Source organism: Schistocerca americana, chromosome 1 (assembly GCF_021461395.2).
Source record: "Schistocerca americana isolate TAMUIC-IGC-003095 chromosome 1, iqSchAmer2.1, whole genome shotgun sequence".
Lineage (NCBI taxonomy): Eukaryota > Metazoa > Arthropoda > Insecta > Orthoptera > Acrididae > Schistocerca > Schistocerca americana.
This window is the reverse complement of record NC_060119.1, coordinates 1,254,886,422-1,254,909,995: the sequence shown is the minus strand read 5'-3', so window position 1 is coordinate 1,254,909,995 and position 23,574 is coordinate 1,254,886,422. Positions and strand designations below refer to the sequence as shown.

At 42.5% G+C, this 23,574-nt stretch overlaps 1 protein-coding gene across 1 annotated transcript in view; it reads right to left on the bottom strand.

The window, feature by feature from the left end:
• LOC124620131 overlaps positions 1-23,574 on the bottom strand; it is a 250,344-nt gene that overhangs the window by 164,852 nt on the left and 61,918 nt on the right. Inside the window, exons 4-5 of the mRNA XM_047146805.1 lie at positions 20,883-21,016; positions 12,156-12,267 (exon numbers count right to left, since the gene is read on the bottom strand). Of these exons, the coding sequence (XP_047002761.1) occupies positions 12,156-12,267; positions 20,883-21,016 (246 nt within the window). The remainder of the gene's footprint in view (positions 1-12,155; positions 12,268-20,882; positions 21,017-23,574) is intronic.

The window sequence follows — 23,574 nt, the reverse complement described above, 5'->3', positions numbered from 1 at the left end:
TGGGTTATCTGGATACTTCCCACTAACACCAACCTGTCAGAACTCCGGAGATGGGAACTTGCCCTTCAGTATATCCTCTCTTCTCGTTATCCGCCAGGACATCGGGAATGGGGTTACCTTGGCAAACTTTGTATGTGGTGTTGTCTGAAAGCTGACGCAGTCCCTCAGCCACATACTCCCGACGATCAAGTACCACGGTCGTGGAACCCTTGTCCGCCGGAAGAATGACGATGGATCGGTCAGCCTTCAGATCACGGATAGCCTGGGCTTCAGCAGTGGTGATGTTGGGTGTAGGATTAAGGTTTTTTAAGAAGGATTGAGATGCAAGGCTGGAAGTCAGCGTCAGCTTTCAGACAACACCACATACAAAGTTTGCCAAGGTAACCCCATTCCCGATGTCCAGGCGGAGCTTCAAGGAATCCTCAGAATCTTAGGCCCCCTGCAAAACCTTTCACCTGACTCCATCAACCTCCTGACCCCACCGACACCCCGCACCACTACCTTCTACCTTCTTCCTAAAATCCACAAACCCAATCATCCCGGCCGCCCCATTGTAGCTGGTTACCAAGCCCCCACAGAGCGTATCTCTGCCTACGTAGATCAACACCTTCAACCCATTACATGCAGTCTCCCATCCTTCATCAAGGACAGCAACCACTTCCTTGAACGCCTGGAATCCTTACCCAATCTGTTACCCCCGGAAACCATCCTTGTAACCATTGATGCCACGTCCTTATACACAAATATTCCGCACGTCCAGGGCCTCGCTGCGATGGAGCATTTCCTTTCACACCGATCACCTGCCACCCTACCTAAAACCTCTTTCCTCATTACCTTAGCCAGCTTCATCCTGACCCACAACTTCTTCACTTTTGAGGGCCAGACATACCAACAATTAAAGGGAACAGCCATGGGCACCAGGATGGCCCCCTCGTACGCCAACCTATTCATGGGTCGCTTAGAGGAAGCCTTCTTGGTTACCCAAGTCTGCCAACCCAAAGTTTGGTACAGATTTATTGATGACATCTTCATGATCTGGACTCACAGTGAAGAAGAACTCCAGAATTTCCTCTCTAACCTCAACTCCTTTGGTTCCATCAGTTTCACCTGGTCCTACTCCAAATCCCATGCCACTTTCCTTGACGTTGACCTCCACCTGTCCAATGGCCAACTTCACACGTCCGTCCACATCAAACCCACCAACAAGCAACAGTACCTCCATTATGACAGCTGCCACCCATTCCACATCAAACGGTCCCTTCCCTACAGCCTAGGTCTTCGTGGCAAACGAATCTGCTCCAGTCCGGAATCCCTGAATCATTACACCAACAACCTGAAAACAGCTCTCGCATCCCGCAACTACCCTCCCGACCTGGTACAGAAGCAAATAACCAGAGCCACTTCCTCGTCCCCTCAAACCCAGAATCCCCCACAGAAGAACCACAAAAGTGCCCCACTTGTGACAGGATACTTTCCGGGACTGGACCAGACTCTGAATGTGGCTCTCCAGCAGGGATATGACTTCCTCAAATCCTGCCCTGAAATGAGATCCATCCTTCATGAAATCCTCCCCACTCCGCCAAGAGTGTCTTTCCGCCGTCCACCTAACCTTCGTAACCTGTTAGTTCATCCCTATGAAATCCCCAAACCACCTTCCCTACCCTCTGGCTCCTATCCTTGTAACCGCCCCCGATGCAAAACCTGTCCCATGCACCCTCCCACCACCACCTACTCCAGTCCTGTAACCCGGAAGGTGTACACGATCAGAGGCAGAGCCACGTGTGAAAGCACCCACGTGATTTACCAACTGACCTGCCTACACTGTGATGCATTCTATGTGGGAATGACCAGCAACAAACTGTCCATTTGCATGAATGGACACAGGCAGACAGTGTTTGTTGGTAATGAGGATCACCCTGTGGCTAAACATGCCTTGGTGCACAGCCAGCACATCTTGGCACAGTGTTACACGGTCCGGGTTATCTGGATACTTCCCACCAACACCAACCTATCCGAACTCCGGAGATGGGAACTTGCCCTTCAGTATATCCTCTCTTCTCGTCATCCGCCAGGCCTCAATCTCCGCTAATTTCAAGTTGCCGCCACTCATACCTCACCTGTCTTTCAACAACTTCTTTGCCTCTACACTTCTGCCTCGACTGACATCTCTGCCCAAACTCTTTGTCTTTAAATATGTCTGCTTGTGTCTGTATGTGTGGATGGATATGTGCGTGTGTGCGAGTGTATACCTGTCCTTTTTTCCCTCTAAGGTAAGTCTTTCCGCTCCCGGGATTGGAATGACTCCTTACCCTCTCCCTTAAAACCCACTTCCTTTCGTCTTCCCCTCTCCTTCCCTCTTTCCTGATGAGGCAACAGTTTGTTGCGAAAGCTTGAATTTTGTGTGTATGTTTGTGTTTGTTTGTGTGTCTATCGACCTGCCAGCGCTTTTGTTCGGTAAGTCACCTCATCTTTGTTTTTATATATAATTTTTCCCACGTGGAATGTTTCCTTCCATTATATTGATAACCAACTGTCAGCAACACGCACCCTTCCTTGGCACAGCAAGTTGGAATGCTAATTAAAAATAAAAAAATATTCATTTCTCTCTTCTTTCCTTCCGTTCTTAGTAATAAAGGCAAAAAATGATATACATAGGTTTGAGTGTAAACATTTACTAAGTTTTAATATCAGGAGTATCATCCCATCCCTTATTTTAACTGGTAAATTATGCATTCTAACAGTAAAAGCTTTAAAAAACTTTTTTTTAAAATAAATGTCTAAATTTTGGGCATTTAAAACCACTTTGGGCAAATGCCCATTTATAACAGTCCTGCACACTGAGCATTTGCCCAGCCCACATCATTAGCTTCTAACAAGTTGAATAAAATCTATATGATGTAGGATGCAGCCACTGAGTATGAAGATCATTAATGCTGTCTGCTTATGGTGATTATGTTTCCAAATTTGATTACACTTCAAAAACTTTTACTTCAAAAATGGTTCAAATGGCTCTGAGCACTATGGGACTCAACTGCTGAGGTCATTAGTCCCCTAGAACTTAGAACTAGTTAAACCTAACTAACCTAAGGACCTCACAAACATCCATGCCCGAAGCAGGATTCGAACCTGCGACCGTAGCTGTCTTGCGGTTCCAGACTGCAGCGCCTTTAACCGCACGGCCACTTCGGCCGGCAAACTTTTACTTCCAATGGTATTGACAGACTAATCATGCTCATGAGTTCTCCATTAGATAAGAACATAGGCACACACTATTTTATTGTATGCACACTTAACCAAAATGAAGAAGAGAAAGGGGGGGAGGGGGGCAAGAGGAGGGAACACCTATCCTTCCTTATACCATGCACTCACCAACAAACTCAAACAATAGCCCCCAGCTACACTTCTATGGGAAAGGCAGTGAAAAACGTCCTTACTAAAATGAGGATTACAGAATATAAATAAGGAACAAAAATGAGTTGTCAAAAAAACTTTGTTGACAAAAACCTGTGGGGCATCATGGGGTTCTACAGAGTAACACTTACAACTTTATGCTCTTAAAATAACCAAAGATATTAGTGGTGTCTGAAAATTAGTTTAGGCAACCTTCAAGTGTGAGTTATCCCATTGTGCACACTTTGGTTTAACACATGTGCAGGTGGGGTACGAAAGCTGCCAAATCCAAACATCGACAAGGCGCAATGGTGATCGTCCGTCTTCACCTTCTGGGGAGGCTCGTTTACGCTTTGGCATCACAGGTTGGCACTGTTTCGGAAAATGGTGCACTGGCAACAATGTAAACAACTGAACATTTGAAGATCATAATTGAGAACTGTCATTCTGAGTTGTCCATCGAATGTCAAAGCATCAGGTACGCATGTTACAATATACAGTAACCTACAACTTGTGAGCAATCTGCATCACTCGTCATTATAAAAGTAAATTTACATTTGAAACTTTGCTGTTATATTACAGAATAGTTACTGCAAAGCTGTTCATGTCATTTAGTAGTTCGGGCAGATTGAAGCTCTCTTCCTGCACACATTCCCAATTAAGACGGTAAAGCAATTAGACGATGTGGTCTCTTGGCAGTGCCTAGCAGGGCCACGAAAGTCATCCATCTTAAGAATGGCAACTAGAAATTGATTCAAGAGGTGATGCTGGTATTCACACATCAGGGCGAGAGATCATACATGGAGTGAATCGCATCGTAACCAACCAAGCACAAGGTTACACCCAAAGCCAGACAAAATTCGCTGCTGGGTATAATCTTGCTAGTAAAGACATACATCGCACACTGGATGAAGAGCTGTCCAATAAGCCTGTTGAAAAGAAAATGAAATAATAGAAGTTCACAGAGCCAGCTGAGAAGTTTCAGACTCATCTGCATAAAAAAGATAAGACAGTTCCCAATTTCTTCCTAACAGATATGAAAAGAAATTGTTTACAATGATGAATGCTTAACTTCAACTAGATCTCATTAAAATGTGAAAACATGGAAAGCCAGGGCATCTGATCTCATCACCATGCTGTAGACCAGGGCTTCCCAACGTGTGGTCCGCGGACCCCTTAGGGGTCCGCCGGCTCTTTCTAAAGGGTCCGCAGCCACCTTTCACCAAATCATGTAAAATAATGAGTAAAATTATTGAATAAAAATGTGGAAATCAAATTCATAATTATTTTTTTTTTTTCGTGTGTAAAACAAGTGTACTTTTACTTCAGGTCGTATTCCCAAGCAGCCTTTGTGGTTCCTAAGTGAGAACGCGTACACAGTTTAGTGCCGGTGAATGCGGCTTCTCTGATCGACTGTTTCGCAACAATATGGGAGTCATTTGTCCGCCGGCTCACGGCACTAGATGCGCTGAAACCTTTTACGCATGCGCGGAGCGAGCTTCTTCGACCAATCACAGCGCTCGCTGGCACGTATGCGGCCCCAGGCATCGTTAAATGTTAAACTTGCTTCGTCAGTGCACTACCTATTTCATAAGTCGATTTTTGACTAGTTTATTACTTCTAACATGGATCCGTGGCTAAAGTCAGGATCATTGAAGAAGGTTGCGGTTTCTCCATCGCCTTCACAACAAGTGAAGTTTCCAGTTGAAATGAATGAGGAGGGAGGACGACCAAAGGAAGAACAATCACAAGAAGCTCCAAAGACTATTGATACTTCGGTGGGAGGGGGGGGGGGGGGAGGGGGGGGTGGTTCATTGGGAACATGGCACTTGTATTAAGAAGCTTTCAGTTCCCACAGGTTTCGCCCTGAAATTTAAAGTTACTGTGCTCTTGATTGACTAGGGGCCCGCCAAGGATTTTCGACTGTAGAAGGGGTCCGCCAGCTGAAAATGTTGTGAAGCCCTGCTGTAGACTACACATATTTCTTAACAACAAACTTACCCCGGTTTACACATTCAGTACCTATTTTGAGATTAAATACAGTTCTGAACTTGCATATGTAATCAAGGACATACATATTTCAAATAACGTGATGCTGCCACCATCCTTGCACATAAAAAACCACTACAATGATTTCCCAATAAAGAAACTACTGAAATTATGATAATTTGCTAACCCATAATAAGATTGGTACTGCATAATGTGCAGAACTACCAGAATTTTTAGATTTTGTTTGAGCCTACATTTTTTTACCTACTATGACAAAATATATTATTAAAAATTTGGTCTTAGGTTGGGTAGTAATCTGACTCATACTTTAAGCAGATATTCTCGTGAATGATTTAGAATGTAAATTTTTTTGTCGAGTTTCCACAGCTACAAGAAAAACTAACTACTATAAATGTTATACAGACATGCCAACTTTCAAAAGTGAAAAAAAATCATGAGAATTTTAAACAACACATCCCTGACAAAGTTGCTATAATTCAGTACCTGTACCTGGCACACCCATATTGTATCGCAATTTCAGAATCGGGAAACATTTTGCGGAGCAAAGGCCCAGTATGGTTGGCACAGCTTATAGTCACGTTATGCTCTACAATAAATGAGGTAAATAAAGCCTCGGCATGTTTTAGCTTTGGTTCAAAAAAAGTAATTTGTTGGGGCTCAGTTTATATTTGAAAGGTAATTTTAGTTTTTAGTCTGTTGCAGTGATCTGATTGTACATTCCTTACTAACCATGCCTGTGGTACTGTTGGGTGATACTGTTATGATTATAGGGTCCTTCCAGGTTGTGACTCACCTTTCTAAAGATTCTTGGTAAAAATTTTGCATTTTTTGGTAAAGTCTTCCAATTAAGATTAAAATAGTTTAATCATAAGTGATGCGCAAATTAATCCTTTAAAATAATGTCTATTAAACTTTGTTGTTTAATTGTGAACACTGCTTGAAATATTATTTCCCTATACTTGTGGTGGCCTGGTCTTCCCCGTCAACGGCTAAATACAACACCAATGCCAAAGTGGCAAATCATATTTCACTGACATACAACTACTTTTCTGAGGAGAAGTTATACAAGCAAATCTGTGGCACAGCCACGGGTAACTCTCCTATGACATCCTTTCTATTGGCGATCTAGAGGAAACCCTCCTAGCCTCCCAAAACCCCAAACCTCTTGCCTGCTTTAAGTTCCCTGACAATATCTTCATGATATAGACTCAGGCCAAGACACCCTATCCTCATTCATCCACAACCGCAGCTCCTCTCCCATCCATTTCTCCTTATCCTCCTCAATCCCATGTGCCGCTTTCACGGATGCCGACATCCCCATTTCCGATGGCTCCGTCCACACCTCAATCCATATTAAACACACTAACCACCAACAGCACCAGTATTTCGACAGCTCTCATCCCTTCCATACCGAAAAACACTACCCACAGCCTGGATACCCTCAGACAGAGTACCGTATTTATTCGAATCTAAGCCGCACTTTTTTTCTGGTTTTTCTAATCCAAAAAACTGCCTGCGGCTTAGAATCGAGTGCGAAGTACGCGGAAGTTCTGAAAAATGTTGGTAGGTGCCGCCACAACTAACTTCTGCCGTCGAATATATGTAGCGCTACATAGGCATGCTTTACAGGCACAAAGATGAATACTGGCACCAAAACCTCTGCATCAGTAAATAAATTTTAAAAAAAGTGGAAGACGAGCTTTTTTCTCCACCCCGGGTTTCAACCACTGCATTTTCCTACATTATCCAACGAAGCAGATACAAATTTTGTATTGTTCATCTTTGAATGTTCAGCATTTCAACGTACTACGAAAATCCGACTGGCAAGACTGTTTGGGATGTTTGTCAATATGGGAAACTCTACGTTCTGAATTTTTTCCTACCTGTGAGAAGAGATGGTTGCTAATAGGAACTTTTATGAATTGTGAATCACATGCAGTATTCTCTTCACCATAAGACTAATACGAATATAATCATTTTGTCATGTATTCTTTCATGTTTGCAGCTATCTCATTTAAATCCTGTCTGCCTAATAAACTACAAAACTAGAGCGAGACAACAGCAAACACGGAAGAATACACATATCATGTCATGTTTATATTCCTATTATTCTTATGCGTAACAGTGATACAGTCAGAAATGAAGCACGGCAATTGATTAGATTTTAAAATCTAAGATGACTAACTTATGTGCAGAATGTAATGTACTAAAGAGGCGCCTGCAAAGATTTTCAAACAGCGAAAAATTTTCACTGAACTCTCATTCAGAACATCGTTTATCATACAATGTCTATTATTTGGTTCTTGTTGATCATTATCAAAGAAAGCCCCAGTGTAAGTAACAACAAACAGCAGTCTCTTGCCATTGTTTCGCTAATGAGACAATTCCTCATTTTAAAAAAAAAAAGGAAATTTTAAGCGGCGGTACCATGCGCAAAAGCAAGCCATGTGGCAAGCAGCGACAGGCTGTAAACACTCTCTATCAGAAAGCGACAAACAATGCACGACACAATACAGTAATGCATTTTCAGCTAAGAGTGACGTAAACACGTATAACAAAGAGAACGGCACTTATCAGATCAAAGAAAAAGAAGCAATCAATTCAAACAGGACGAAGCACGTGAAAAAGGAAAGGTACCCGTATAAATACGGACGGAGCGCCTAACACATAGCAATGGCTACCTGGTAAAACTTAACTGCTAAGCTTACGACTCGAAACAAACTACTGTAGCTTTATCGTCATTCATTCGACCTAAATTGTGTCTCATATTATAATGGACCAACTTTGTTTCGATTTGGAGGTGTGGCCTAAAACTTCTCTCCCCTTGAATTTAGAGTCTCAAATTTCAGGTGCGGCTTAAATACGGGAAAATTTTTTTTCCTTGATTTCGAGTCACATTTTTCAGGTGCGGCTTAGATTCGAGTGCGCCTTAGATTCGAGTAAATACGGTATCTGCAGTGGCAAGGGCTTCCTTGCCCATTATGCTGATGGTCTCATTAGGGCCTTCACAGACAGGGACTACACTCCAAAACGAAGTCTGCAAAAAGATTTTCTGTGCCACATCCTCACACTTCCCTAATCCTGCCATCATCCCCAAGAAGCAGCTATAAAGGTGTGTCCTCGGTCTGGAACAACTGGACGATATCCTTCACTAGGTCTTTGATTATTTATCATCATGCCCAGAAATGAGGGACATCCTAAGATCCAACCTTCCTAAAGAAGTATTCTGTTACGCACCAACAAAACATCATGGGCCATCCCTCTTGCCACTCCACTCCCAACTCCTAGCTACAGGGATCATGTCCCTGTTTAAGACCCATGTGCAATCCATCCACCTACCATGTTCCTACTCTAGTCCTGTCATGAGTTTATCCTACCTCCTCAGAGGCAGGCCACCTGTGAAAGCAGCCATGTCATGTACCAACTTTGCTGCAATCACTGCACAGCTTTTTCACATTGGTATGATAACTAACCAACTGCCCACCAGAACATATGACCAATACCAAACTGTGGCCAAGAACAAAGTTGCCATGGCACAATGCTCTATTTAAAAGACTGCTTCACAACCCACGCAACCTGGATCCTCCCTTCCACCGTCAGTTCTTTGAGAATTATGCTGATGGGAGTTATGCTTGTTAAACAACCTTCGTTCCCGCTAACCCTTCTGACCTCAATCACCACTAATCCACTGTCCACAACCACCATCAAACAGTTTTCCCTTCCTCTGGCCTATCTCCCCCCCACCCAATCCACGCCACCTTTACTGTGCGCCAGACCCTACCAGTCCGGGTATCTGTGCATCACATGCTAGCCTGTAAACCTCCTTCTGAGTGGACAGCTACCCATCCCCAACCCCTCTTCCTTGCCTCCCCCCCCCCCCCCCCCCCCCTCCCCCTCTCCTCTCTCTTCTCTCTCCCCCTCTCTCTCTCTCTCTCTCTCCCCCCTCTCTCTCTCTCTCTCTCTCCCCCCTCTCTCTCTCTCTCTCTATCTCTGTACCTAACCCCCCCCCACACCTAACCAGTACACCTGCTGAAAAAGAGAGAGAGAGAGAGAGACGAGAGAGGAGGGAGAGAGAGAGAGAGAGAGAGAGAGAGGGAAGTTTTCTGTAGCTTCACAAAGGATTTATTCCAAAACTAGCAGTTTTCTTTCCCTTTTGAGTGTGCCTGTCGACAACTCAATAATCTGCTATTCGGTGAGTGGCCTCCTTTACTCCTACATTATTAATGTTAGATGTGGTTTTCAAATCAACAACACCCTAAAACTTCATGTAAAACAAACTGAGAAGTTCACATAAAAAATCTGATGGCTCAGGGGTATACAGTACTGACTGTAATAACTGTGATAATGCTCACATCAGCCAAACTGACCACTCTTTTAATGTAGAGTTTAAGGAGCACTTACTGCCATGTAACGAAACTGCCTTGGGATTGCTTTTATGGAAACCTGCCATACTAAGAGAGCGTTGAGAATACTATGCATATTTTCCCTAGGGTGGGAAAAGGCCATGTTCTCAATTTGTTGGAAGACTTCAAATTTTATGAATGTCAATTATGAGGATACAGCAAGAGAGTTCAAGGAGCACAAGTGATTTTGGTGTCCAATGCTTACTTTGCATTATTTGATAATGTTTTACATTACTCATTGAACACCTCTCTTACGTATATCCTGCTTGTCATTACCTAATATAGACTGTATTATATATTTGTCTAAATGATTGATGGAAAATATCATATAAAAATGTGAAACGTACTAACAAAGAGATAGTGGGGCCGGGCCAGTACTTACCTCAGTTCAGTACAGCCGATAGATACACAAAACAGAACAGAAAAATTTTTATCCTAGCTTTCGGAACTTTGTTCCTTCGTCAGAGAGGAGAGAGGGGAAAAAAGGGAAAGAAGGGAAAGTGGGTTCACTTACTCACAACCCAGATTATGAAGCAACAGGGGAAAGGTTAACAGGAAGGGTAGCAAAGGTGGAAGCATGGGTGTCAGAGGGAAGCCAATGATATTCTACTGTAAGTACTGTGCCAGCTTCAAACCAAAGAGGATGCATACAGAAGTCAAGAGGTATATAGTATAAAGATAAACACAACTATATAGGATGAAAAGGTGTGTGAATGGCTTAAGAGGAAAGGGAAAGAGGAAAAGACTGAAGAGTAAATGGGAGTAAAGTTCGTTAACGTAGGTTCAGTCCAGGGGGATGGCGGGATGAAAGGATGTGTTGGAGTGCAAGTTTCCATCTCCGCAGTTCCAAGGGACTCGTGTTGGTTGGGAGAAGCCAAATGGCAAGTACAGTGTAGCAGGCTCCTAGATCCCTAGAATTATGCTGGAGGGCATGCTCTGCTACTGGGTATTGGACATCTCTTACGCGGACAGTTCAGTTCGTCTGTGCCCATTCACGTGCTCAGCCAGTTTAGTTGTCGGGCACAGATGAACTGTCCGCCTAGGAGATGCCCAATACCCAGTAGCAGAGCATGCCCTCCAGCATAATTCTAGGAACCTGCTACACCATACGTGCCATTTGGCTTCTCCCACCCAACACCAGTCCCTCGGAACTGCGGAGATGGGAACTTTCACTCCAACACATCCTTTCATCCTGCCATCCCCCTGGACTAAACCTACATTAAGTGACACAAATCCTAATAATTCTTCTTTTTCAGTGTATCATCCACAGTAATCTCATGTTGTAACCACTGAATTGTCTCTTCCTTTTTGAAAGGACAGGGTTGGAGCCTTAAGCCTTAAAACTGCAAAGAGTGGAACACTGTGAAAGGTATTGGCAGAGTTTCTAAAGTTGGTAACAAAGCGTTTTCAAACCAATTTGATAATGTCTAACGATTCATTTCCTCACGTTACTCTGATATTCCTTCCAATCCGAAAAGCATTCGACAGCCATGAATAAAGCCTCAGTAGGTACCAGCAAGCAAAAGAATGATTCTATCACCTTTACCACTGGGGGAACGCCATATCTTCTATTTTGTCATCAGTCCAACCTTCTGTATTAACATGACCAGCATTCACCAATACTTTCTCGATCCAAAAATGTCCTCAAAATTAACATTTTATACTTCACACAGAAATCTGCATCGCCGTGCAGTTATGTCTGTTCATTCTATTAACGTTTTACCACTCGAATATTTTTGTATTTAAAACTGAGACTCTGCAGAACCAGTTGATTTGCTACATTCAAAAAGTTCGGCCATGCAAAGTCATACAAATTTTATCTCATGAAGGCCAATCTCTATGATGATGATAACAACTGTATATGTGATGCTGCAGTGCACCTTGAGTAAAAGGATCTAGATTTGTTAGATGTTTCTGAATTCTTTTCTTGCTCAGCATATAAAAACAAGAGGGTACTGCTTCATTTCCTTCTTTCTCATATTTTTCTTTACCAATATGAAGCAGCTGTGGTTCACATGACTGATTTGGAAACTGTTAAGAGATATGTCTCTCATTTTGCACCTCTCTCTCGAAGTACTTGCACACATTGTACACGAGCTGTTGCAACTGCCCTTTAAATGCAATTCCCCAGCATTCTTTCCTGACGTGTCTGAATCCCAGATCCAGGTTCTGCCAATTTTATTTTACATTTCACCAGACATTTTACACACACACACACACACACACACACACACACACACACACACACACACAGAGAGAGAGAGAGAGAGAGAGAGAGAGAGACTTAGTTCTTATGAGTATGTTGAGCAGTACTAAAACACAAATAGTATCAAAAGAATGAAAGGAAATTACCTTCAAATCCCGATGAATAATTGGTGTCTGACAATGATGTAACCGAGAAACCGCTTCACAAACATCACAGAATATTTGCAGAACTTCAGCTTCACTGAATCCACTCTGCAGTCTGTAACAAAAGTAAACTGAAAAGAAAAAGTGAGCTAATGATATATCTACATTAATCACTTCTCCGTTATGGTAACTGCATTAGTTAGAAACTAATGTGTTCTGGAGTAAACTGATTCAATTGGCAACAACCACAGCAACAGTGCAGCAACAGTGTTAATGAAGTCACAGTACAATAAACTAAGAAATTCAAAACAAATCAAAATCCTTTTCCTGGGAAAAAGACTGAAAATAGTAAATAACCACAAACGCATCTTACCAAATTCTTACTTCTAAGTACAAAGACAAAATGAATTAACATGATTTTGATTTGTTTTTGAAAACTGTTTACACATATTTTAATAACTTGGCTTCACTTCTTTCGATCTGCGAGCACAGTTAATGGTGAATAGTAGAACTCCACTACATTTCTAGTGCCCACACGATTCACAAGAAAACTGCCAAGGAAGCAGATGGAGATGCAAGACATACGCAATTTATCACCTTTCAAAGTGTGCAGAAGTGACATCAAAATTACTATGAGGAAGGTAAGGCAAAAAGCCTTGGACAAATTTGAGACTGAAATTCTATCCACAGAGCTATCACAAGAAACAGTGAAAGTGTTAATAAAATGTAAAGCTGGTCAATGGAATGAAATCTTTTCGTCTATTTCTATATGGCAAAACATTTATCACAACACTGACAGACAAGGACTGAAGTTTTACATTCATATCTGTTTAAGGAAAATAAATCACTTGCTTCCCCAAAGATCTATAACAAGGACACAAAAACAGAATACATAGAATTAACAGACCACAGAGTGACAAGACAAACAGAAAAGAAAATGACCAATTTAATTATGGACTAAGACCTCTGACATCAGATTGTGCAGCATAAATTTTATGCATGTATAACCACAAGAACTCAGCTCTCTTAGTGATAATAATATGAATTTTAGATGCGTGAGTGATGCGAAATCAAACTTCAAGCCTATGTTCAGAGAGTTCTGAAGACTACACAGTTAGCAGCACTTGCTCCACACAAATTCTACATAAGGAATTTGACACACGATGTAGATGAGGACATAGTTGTAGCACGTTATATAGTCTAACGACAGTTGTTAGTAAACGCAAATTTCTGGACTCCATAGGCGGGGCGGGGTGAGAGAACTGTTCTGCAGGCTATACTAAGTCATGTAAATTCTCAATTATACCACACACTCTGTTTGTCTCTCTCAATTTGCATAACATGTAATAATAGAGCAGGTCAAAAAGGACTTTACAAATTTGGAATGATATATAAATTTAGAGATGACTTACAGAATCGGTAATGTGTCATTTTATAGCAAAAAAACATCAACTTTGATTCACGTAGAACATCAGCACCCCACAATGCAACCAGGAATGCCAGCTTAGTGCACAGTTAAAATGGCTATTTCCACTGGTTGAGTGTGTAACTCTGCAACAACTGTTCGGCATAAATTTCACACTGAATACAGTGAAGAACCATTAAGCAGGCTACAATTTGCTCTTGGCATTAGAACTTTGTTGAGATGGGTTGTTCACTGCGAGATGGATAGATCACTCGGTTAGCCGCGTGTTGATGTTTATGTTGAACCAGTTAGGGAGAGCTTTCCTTGCAGTCCACAAAAACCAACTTCTTAATTCCACATATCGAAGATGGTGACCAGGATGGGATGGTTTACTATCAGCAAGATGGTGCTCCACCTCATTTTCTCACAGTAGTTTGAGGTTTCCTCGACAATTGCTTCCCAGGTAAGTGGACTCGCTGTAAAGGGCAAATCACATGACCAACTTGTTCTGCAGATTTGACACCACTGGATTTCTTTCTCTGGGGTTTCATTAAAGATTGTGTGTACGTTCCACCCCTACCAAACAATTTAGCCAACGTGAAAAAATGAATCTAATCTTCCATTGCACAAGTTATGCCCAATTTGTTGCAACAACTGTGGGAAGAAATTGACTACTGACTCGTTATGTGAAACTTGAGGCTGCTTGCGACAGACTGACGCATCTACTGATTCTTAAGTTATCTCAATAAATTTCTATACCACTCTAAAGTTGTAAGTCTTTTTTGACTCCCCTCGTATATATTTTTTTAAATCATAGTTTATGCATTTAACACAATTTCCCTTCTTTCCTCTGAAAGAACAGGTTACACATAAAAACCTCAAAATTTCATGAGCATTCGATTAAGGCCATGTCTTCTGCATCTAAAAGTACTTACTGTTAAGTAGAACAATGGAAAAGACAAGATGTGATGATGAGAATATTATGAGGAGGACAGATTGCTATTCAATTCAGAACTTGTAAGATATTTCCTTCCAGCATGTGTAAAACAAGAAGAAATGCAGACTGAAGAAGTCGTCAGTGTTAAATTTCTGGTATTTCAACTCTAATAAATTCAGTTGGGGAGGATATACCACAGAATTAATGAAGCACCTAAACAAGTCTGTACTTGCAGTGCGAACGATGTCAGATGTAGGAGATATAAATATAAAAAAACTTGCTTACTTTCATTCTACTATGTCATACGGGAGCAAAAGTTTTGTGGGTGCAAAAGCGAGCAATAAGAATCATTTGTGATGTAAATTCAAGAACATGTAGAAACCTGTCAAGGAGCTTAGTTAAACTACTGCTTCTCAGTATAGTTATTCCTTAATGAAATTTGTTGCAAGTAACATATTTCCAATTTCCAACCGATAGTTCAATTCATAGTGTCAATACTACAAATAAGAACAATCTACATAAAGACCTAGAACTATACCTACCTTGGTCCAAAAAGGGATCCAATACTCAAGAATACACATTTTCAATAAATTTCCAGCAAGCATTAAAAATTTGAGTTTCAGATAAAGCATGGTTTAAACAGAGTTTGAAAGACTCTTTGATGGGCAACTCCTTCTACTATGTAGATGAATATCTTAAAAGGGACTGTTCGACCAGCTTAAGTAAAAATGTCTGCCTGATTTCAGTTCTGACAGCACTTGGTTACAGCAGTCAAGATTAGGTATTTTGTGTATGATTAATTTATTAAAAGTGCATAGCAATATTTCATTCAGACAGTGTATTAAATCTGTATACATTAGCAGTTCCACTTTACTGTTATTCAACTCTTTCGATGATCTCCTGACAAATGATCAGCGTTGTATTCAAATGTTTTATGTTACTGTTTCTGACATGTTCCACACCCACCAAAATCATCTCATTTTTGGGTCTATGGAACAAAAACTGAATCCAATCTCACCATATAGCAGAGATGTTGCGTCGCAGACAGACACAAGTAAAAGACTGTCAAACACAATAAGCTTTCAGCCAAAGGGCTTTCTTCCAAATTGGACAACACAGACATACCCACTCGTGCAAACGCAACGCACACATACACGATCACTCTCTCCGGCTGCCGAAGCCAGACTGCAATCAGCTGTGCACGACGGAAGAAGCAATGTCGATGGTGGGGGTCAGGAGGTGGCTCGGGTGAGGAGGGAGACAGATGGCAGGGTAGGGGTGGGGGTGGAGGACGCTAAAGTGCTGCTTGTGCAAGCATACAGGGATGAGGTGCAGAGACAGTAGGGCAGCTAGAGGCAGTCAGGAGGTCAGATGGCGGGCAGGGGGGGAGGGGGAGTAGAAAAGGAGGGAAGTAAAAAGATTGTGGGTACGGGGGTAGAATAGAGGGCAGTGTAGTGCTGGAGTGGAAACAGGGAAGGGGATAGGTGGGTGATGGGCAGTGAGGAACACAGGTTGAGGCCAGGAGAGTTGTGGGAGTGTACAATATAATGCAGAGAGAGTTCCCACCTGTGCAATTCAGAAAAGCTGGTATTGGTAGGGAGTTTTCAGATGGCTCAGGCTGTGAAACAGTCACTGAAATGAAGAGTGCTGTATTGGGCAGCATGCTCAGCAACTAGGTTGTTCAGATGTTTCTTCGCCACAGTTTTTCAGTGCCCATTCATGCGGATTGACAGGTCATTGGTTGTCATACCCATGTTGAACACAGCACAATGGTTGCAGCTTAGCCGGTAGGTCACATGACTGGTTTCACAGGTGGCCCTGCCTTTGATAGGAAAGGTGATGTTTGTGACCAGAGTGGAGCAGTAGGTAGTGGGAGAATGTATGGGACAGCCCTTGCATCTATATTACAGGGATATATCAAACAATGGAAAATCCAAGATGGAATGCAACAATATTAAGAAAAGGAACGTTGCCACTCACCATATAACAGAATCTCCACTATATGGCGAGTGGCAACTTTCCTTTTCATAATATTATTACAGGGATATGAGCCATAAGGCAAGGGCCTGGGAGCAGGGGCTGTGACTGGATGAACAAGGATGTGTGTAGATTTGGTAGGGAGGAGTGGGAAGGATAGTAGATAGGGCATTCCTAACTTCACAGCACAAGGAGAGGTGGTCGAAACACTGGCTGAGAATGTGATTCAGTTGATCCAGTCCTGGGTGGTACCGAGTCACAAGCGAAATGCTGCTCTGTGGTGGTACAGTGGGACTTTCGGAGGTGAAGGGTGAGTGGAGGGATAAGGCACAAGAGATCAGTTCCCGTACAAGGCTTGGTGGGTAATTATGGTCTGCGAAGGCCTCAGTAAGATGCTTGGTACATTTTGAGAAGGACTGCTTGTCACTACAGACGCGACATCCATGGGTGGCTAAGCTATGTCGAAGGGACTTCTTGGTATGGAATGAGTGGCAGCTGTCTAAGTGGAGTTATTGCTACAGGTTGGTAGGTTTGGTGTAGACAGAGGTACAGATGTATCCATCTTTGAGGTGGAGGTCAACATTGACAAAGCTGGCTTGTTGAGTGAGAAGGACGAGATGGAGTGAATGGGAGAGAAGCTGTTAAGATTCTGCAGGAATGTGGATAAGGTTTCCTCACCATTCCACCACCTATCAAACCTACATAATATCCTTGTCCATCCCTATACAACTCCTACTCCCAACCCTTTGCCTCATGGCTCATAGCCCTGTAATAGACCTAGATGCGAGATCTGTTCCATATTCATTCCCCCCCCCACAACCTACCTACTTCAGTCAAGTCACTAGATTGTGACAGACCAAGCTGGGATCTCTTTACTTCCTCTCTTGTTTTGCCATCTGCCTCCTTAAATTCGTTTGTTTCCCCCCTCCCCCTCCATTTTTGACTAATTACCTTTAACATACGTGAGTACAATCTGCATTTTGATAAAAGAGAAAGGCTGGCCCTCAGTCTTAAAGAACATACCACCAGGTCTAATTTTATGCTTAGTTTTATGTATGTAATTAATTTCCTGATTTATTTTGACTATTCCTATCTTTTGCTATAGGGTGAAATCAGTAATTGTTTCACGACAGATTCTATTGCTGACTTATAAACAAATATAAATTCTGAACTAATTATAAACATTTGGAAGAAGAACTACTAGGATTTTAGAGTATTTATTTGGCTCCATTCGAAAACACATTAACAAAGACAGACCTTAATTAATTCCAAAATAATTACCAATTTTGTCAGAAGTATTGTTTGTATAACCATATCTGTTAATTTCATTATTTAAACAAATAATTCGGCCTAACCTTTGGGACAGAAGAAACTGTTAAAAAGAAAGCAATTTTCCATGTCTTCATTTAATTGAATGTTTCAACTACAACTTTTGTAACTTAAACATCGAACAATGTATAGTTTCAGTGCCTATTACTGTGAGGACATATACAGGCCCAATTTTTGGTCCAGAGACAGGCAGTCCCACGGCTGATTTTCAGATGGGAATTCTGTATAATATAGTAACAATAATGCCTTAACTTAATAGTGGAATCAGTGTAACATAATAGGCCGTGTTAAAACACTGACAGTGTCTGTTCAATTTATTTGAGAAATAGTGAACTGCGTGGTTAGGTATTTACTGCTCACAGATGTTCAATAGCATACTATTCCAGCAGTATGCTGATGTTTGCCTGCAAACTATTTATGAGGCTTATCAAAAGATAGTGAACTGGCCATATTAACTATATAATATTGGAGGGGGGGGGGGGGGGGGGGGGGGTTGTGAACCATGAAAGTAAAGAACTGTGAAACGCTACTCTCGGCTACATCATTTACAGTAGTCAGTGTCGAACTTAAACCCCCCATTTTTCAGCCAGTATAACAACGCAGTACGTTGACACCGAGGACTACAAACGAAGAAATATAGCAGGCGAACGTCACAAGCTTCACCTATCGGTCAAAAGCAGGGCTACCTGGGAAGGCATTCATGTGCTCTATAAGCTAAGCTGCAACAAAGGTCGCTGACAAACTGTGACCAAGAAATAGCTGGACCACTCAGTTGATGAGCATGCTGCACAACACAACAGTCTTCATTTTAATGACTGATTTACAGTGTGTGTTATCTAGGTCCTCCCTATCACCACCAGCTTTACTGAATTGCACAGGTGGACACTCTACCTGCAATATATTCTATGTTCCCATAACCTTCCTGGCCTCAACCTACGCTAGTCACTGTCCATCACCCACCTATCCCCTTCCATGTTCACACTCGAGCACTACACAGCCCTCCATCCAACCAACATATCCAAAGTCGTTTTACTTCTCTCCTTTATTGGCTACTCCCTCCCTCCGTCTAACCTCTTGACTGCCTCTAGCTGCCCTATTCTCTCTATATACTAAGATGGTATCTGTTCTTTCAGACATGTCTGAAAGAACAGATACCTTTGGTGACCATGCAGCTCGTTAGAATGAAATTACGATGGAATGAACGCCCTTAGCTGCTTACAGGCGTAGACATACACATAGTTATACATATAGTTAAGGCTCACCAGCCACTTGACCATCTTCTTCTTCTGTGCGAATGCACAAACAGTGGCCAAACTCTTACGGGAATCAGCAACGCGCCGCGAGTAATGAGTATAATGGGCGGGGGCACTATTTCATTGTAACTTCGCCCTATTCTCTCTCCCCATCTCATCCCTGTACGCTTGCACAAGCAGCACTTTACCATCCCCCACTCCCATCCCTAACCTCCCATTCCCCTCCTTCTCCCATTGTGCACAGCTTCTTGCAGTCTGGCTTTGGCAGCCAGAGAGTGTGATCGTGTGTGTGTGTGTGGGGGGGTGTGGGGGGGGGGGGGGGGGGGGGTTTGTGCTTTCAAATTTGGAGAATGCCTTTTGACCAAAAGCTTACTTGTTTGAAGTCTTTTTCTTGTGCCTATCTGTGTCTCAACATCTCCGCTATACAGTTAGGAGAAATTTACTCTTTTCACAACATTGTTGTTAAGTAAAAGCTCTCACAGGTACAGCATCAAAATTTTGCTGAAATTTTTTGTACTGTTCTAATGTAGTGAGACATACAAGTATAGTCAAAACCCGTCATTACCAATGTCAAAGGACCGATAGTTTACGGTCCTTATAGTTAATAGTCAAACCAGGTTTTTGCGTTTTTTTTATAAAAAATTTTGTATTTGAATTTTAGGCTGTCGCATAACCAACCCTTCAAAAAAGTAGCAGATATACAGTACTCCTGCAATATTTCAAATGTGGTATTTGTGGAGAAGCACTGAAAAGGAATTTTTTCTTATGCTTATGCAGTAGACACAGCAATAAAATGCCAGGAAAATGTAAGCCTTTAATAAATGAAGAAAGAAGTAGCAACAGTGTGATTGTTAAATAATGTCTAACACTGTCTTGGATAATGAATGAGGGAAAATATTTAGCATGTTTGAAACTTGCTTTAAGTGAGGTATAGTACAACAGCCATGAATGACAATCTTTGTTCCATTTACTGCATTATAAAATTTAATAAACAGTACAAAAATGAAAAGACAGTTTTCTATGGATAAATTACATGAAGGCCTACACTTTTTCCTACGTTTCTCTTTAAAACGTTCTACACATGTGACCTACTGTACTTAACACACTGAAAATACCTAACAAACAGAACTACAAAACAACAATAACGAATACACTATTAATCAACTTCTGTACTTTGAAAAAAATAACTCATATTGGAATTGAGTTTTCTAGTTATATACGAACACAGCAAAGACAGTTTTGTTAAGTTTTTTAACAAATTGCTGTAACTTTAAAATGCAGTACGGTAACACGTATTGCAGTATACTGTCCTACTTAAGGTAATCAGTTATATTTGTTTCACCTTTTCAAAATGCGAGTACACATTTTGTATTTGATGATGAATTCATTTTGACACCCGATTTGAATCTAACAATCTGCAGAAAACAAGAGTTTGAAAATAAGCATTACATTGTTGTCAGTAATGCCAAATACATAATGAACAAAAATTAACAATGGATGTTATTGGTGATATATTTTTCTGAAAATATGTCATTTTAAATAATAAGTCGCAAGTGGTGATGTACTACGTGACTTTTTAAATATATTGTTTAAATAGGTTTTAGACAGGACTGTTAGATTTCTTTGTTATAGCCAATTTGTCATTAAAAGCAATGTCGCTACAAATGGTGTAGACTGTAACAATGTTTACATTCTAGATGGAACTCTCATTGAATGTTATTGGGGTTAAATATTATTTGTGTGCTTATTCAGGTCCCTCCATTCCACTCCTTCCCCCTCAACCACAAGAAATGCATAATGTTTCACAAACAGTATCTTACATTAATTACCTCGAGTTCATCATCTGTAAGACGTGTGTCTTGCAATACGGCATCAGAAGGAGAACTTCATATACACCATTCCCTGTATGTGTAAGGCTCGAATCCACATAACCAATAATGTTCTTGTGACCACTCAAGTTACTCTGAAACAAAAAGAAATCGTACAAAAATAATTAATCAGCAGTTAAAATCAAATTACTGTAAAGTAAAAATCATCAAAATACCATCCTGGGGAGAATATTGTATGTCGAGGACAATTTGGTATACCAGTATTCAGCAGTATTATAGGAAGGAGAAAGAGGTAATCAAAATCACTTAGCAGAAAAACTTTATGAAATTTTCTCATTTCTTCTACTTTTGATAACAATATATTGCAATTAGCTGATTTTCACAATTTCATGGATATCACATTAAGCATATAAAGACCAGCAGGAGATATCAACTGACCCCAGGTGCAAGTTGCCTTTTTAGAATATTACTTAAGGTGCTTAAGATTTCCACAATAGATGTCAGATAACTTTCCAAGTCATGTTGTGCGTGTTGCTGCCCCCACCCTCCCCTTTTTTTTTTTTTTTTACTGTAATAGGTATTTCCAATTTGTCCCAACAGTCTGGTCATACTAGTGAAGAGATTTTGCGTATTCTGGATGTCTTTGATATTGAACTGCAGTGAGCCTTGTCAGATTTAGATGGTCATTTTCTGACAGAGAACTGATGATGAAGATGATGATACCAAGGAGGAGTTATTGTCAGTAGATGTGTCTTCATCTTAATTCCCTCATCAACAGTCTCAGGTATCAACCAACTGAACAGTGAAGATGGCTACTGGAGATTAATGGAATGGATGGTTGCTAACACACTATTGCCTGGAGGAAGGGCTGCTTTGAACGTCCTGACGGAGAAAGGAGGGCCCACTGTGAGTCAAATCCAGGGTGTTTCTCCTGGATGCAGGGCAGGTTCTGGGATTTGGGGAGACCAGTTCTGTTGCCAACAGCATTTCCACTCATCTATGGAAATTGAGCTCATTTTCAGTAAGAACACTGGCTATGATAAAGAGTGGAATGTTTTTATCTTAACCTTTTTCACCCCACAGGGAATAAATTATTCAATATTGGTAGGTCAGAGTTGCAGACATTCTTCCAGTATTCGTATAGCAGTGCACTCTTACTTCTGAAATCAGGAGGTGGAATGAGACTAAAGATATGAGGGTTGGAACTTAAATAGTGGCAACTCTTTATTCACAACTGATAGAAAAGAGTTACATGTTTGCACCTGTTACTGTCCTTCAAAGTAGTCACCAGCATTATGTAGAACCAGTTGCCAGCGATGTGGAAGGCGTAGTATATCGTTAGCAGAGCCTGTTCTGTTGATGGTGCGAATGGAGCTGTTTCTGCCTGTAGAATCTCCGGGACAGTTCTGAAGCAAACGCCACGAATTGGTTCCTTCATCTTTGGACTCAAATCAAAGTCACAACGACTTCAGTCCGGGGAGTATGGTGGATGCTACAGTACTTCCCAGTCCCATTGAATGAACAGGGCAGCCACAGCTTGTGTTGTATGCCCCTGCGCATTATTGTGCAAAATGGTGGGTGGGTTGCACAGAAAGTGTCTCCAATTCTTTCACACAGGTGATGCTCCAAAAACAAACAGCAATACTATGCATCGACTGTCTGCTGTGGAGGAACATAATGCATTAGGATAACGCCATCACAGCCATACACGATAATCACCACAACTTTCACCACACTGGGGCTCTGACACAATTTCAACATTCGCGAGGACCCATAATGACGCCATTCGTTGGATTGTCATTTCAGTTTTGGCTCATACAATGTGGCCCACGTCTCATCCAGCGTTATGATATGGCGCAAGATAGCCTCTCCTTCGCGCTCAAAGTGCATCCAAGCAGCGTCGAAAAGCATCCATTTATGAATTTCTGTCAAGTCATACATAACCCATTGTGATGCAATGTTTCGCATGCCCAGGTGTTCCCTCAGGAAGGGGAGAGAGGTGGGGGGAGGGGGAGAGAGAGGGGGTGGGGGAGGGGAGAGGGGCAGAGAGAGGGTGGGGAGATGGGGCGGGAGTGTGGCTAGTGAGAGGAGAAAGTGGGGAGGAGAGGGGGGAGGGCAGAGGAGAGCGGAAGGGGGAGAGCTGAGGGAGAGGAGGGGGGAGAGCTGAGGGAGAGGAGGGGGGGAGAGACAGGAGGGGGAGGGGAGAGGAGGAGTGGAAGCGGGAGGAGGGGGAGGGGGAGGGGCGACAGGCGGGGTGGGGGTGGCGATGTGAGGTGAGGTGATGGGTGGTGGGGGGTAGAGGGGTGGTGGGTGGTGGGGGGAGGGGCGGGGGGTGACAGAAGGGCGGTGGAGGGGGGGGGAGAGAGAGGGGCAGGGGGAGAGAGATGCGGAGGGGGCAGAGAGAGGGGCGGTGTAGGGGGAGAGAGAGATGCGGTGGGAGGAGAGACAAAGGGGGCGGTGGAGGGGGGGAGAGAGAGTGGCGGGGGAAAGAGGGGGGCCGGGGGGGAAAGAGGGGGGGCCGGGGGAGAGAGAGTGGCGGGGGAAAGAGGGGGGCCGGGGGGGAAAGAGGGGGGGCCGGGGGGGAAAGAGGGGGGCCGGGGGGGAAAGGGGGGGCCGGGGGGGGAAAGGGGGGGCCGGGGGGAAAGGGGGTGGCCGGGGGGGAAAGGGGGGGGCCGGGGGGAAAGAGGGGGGC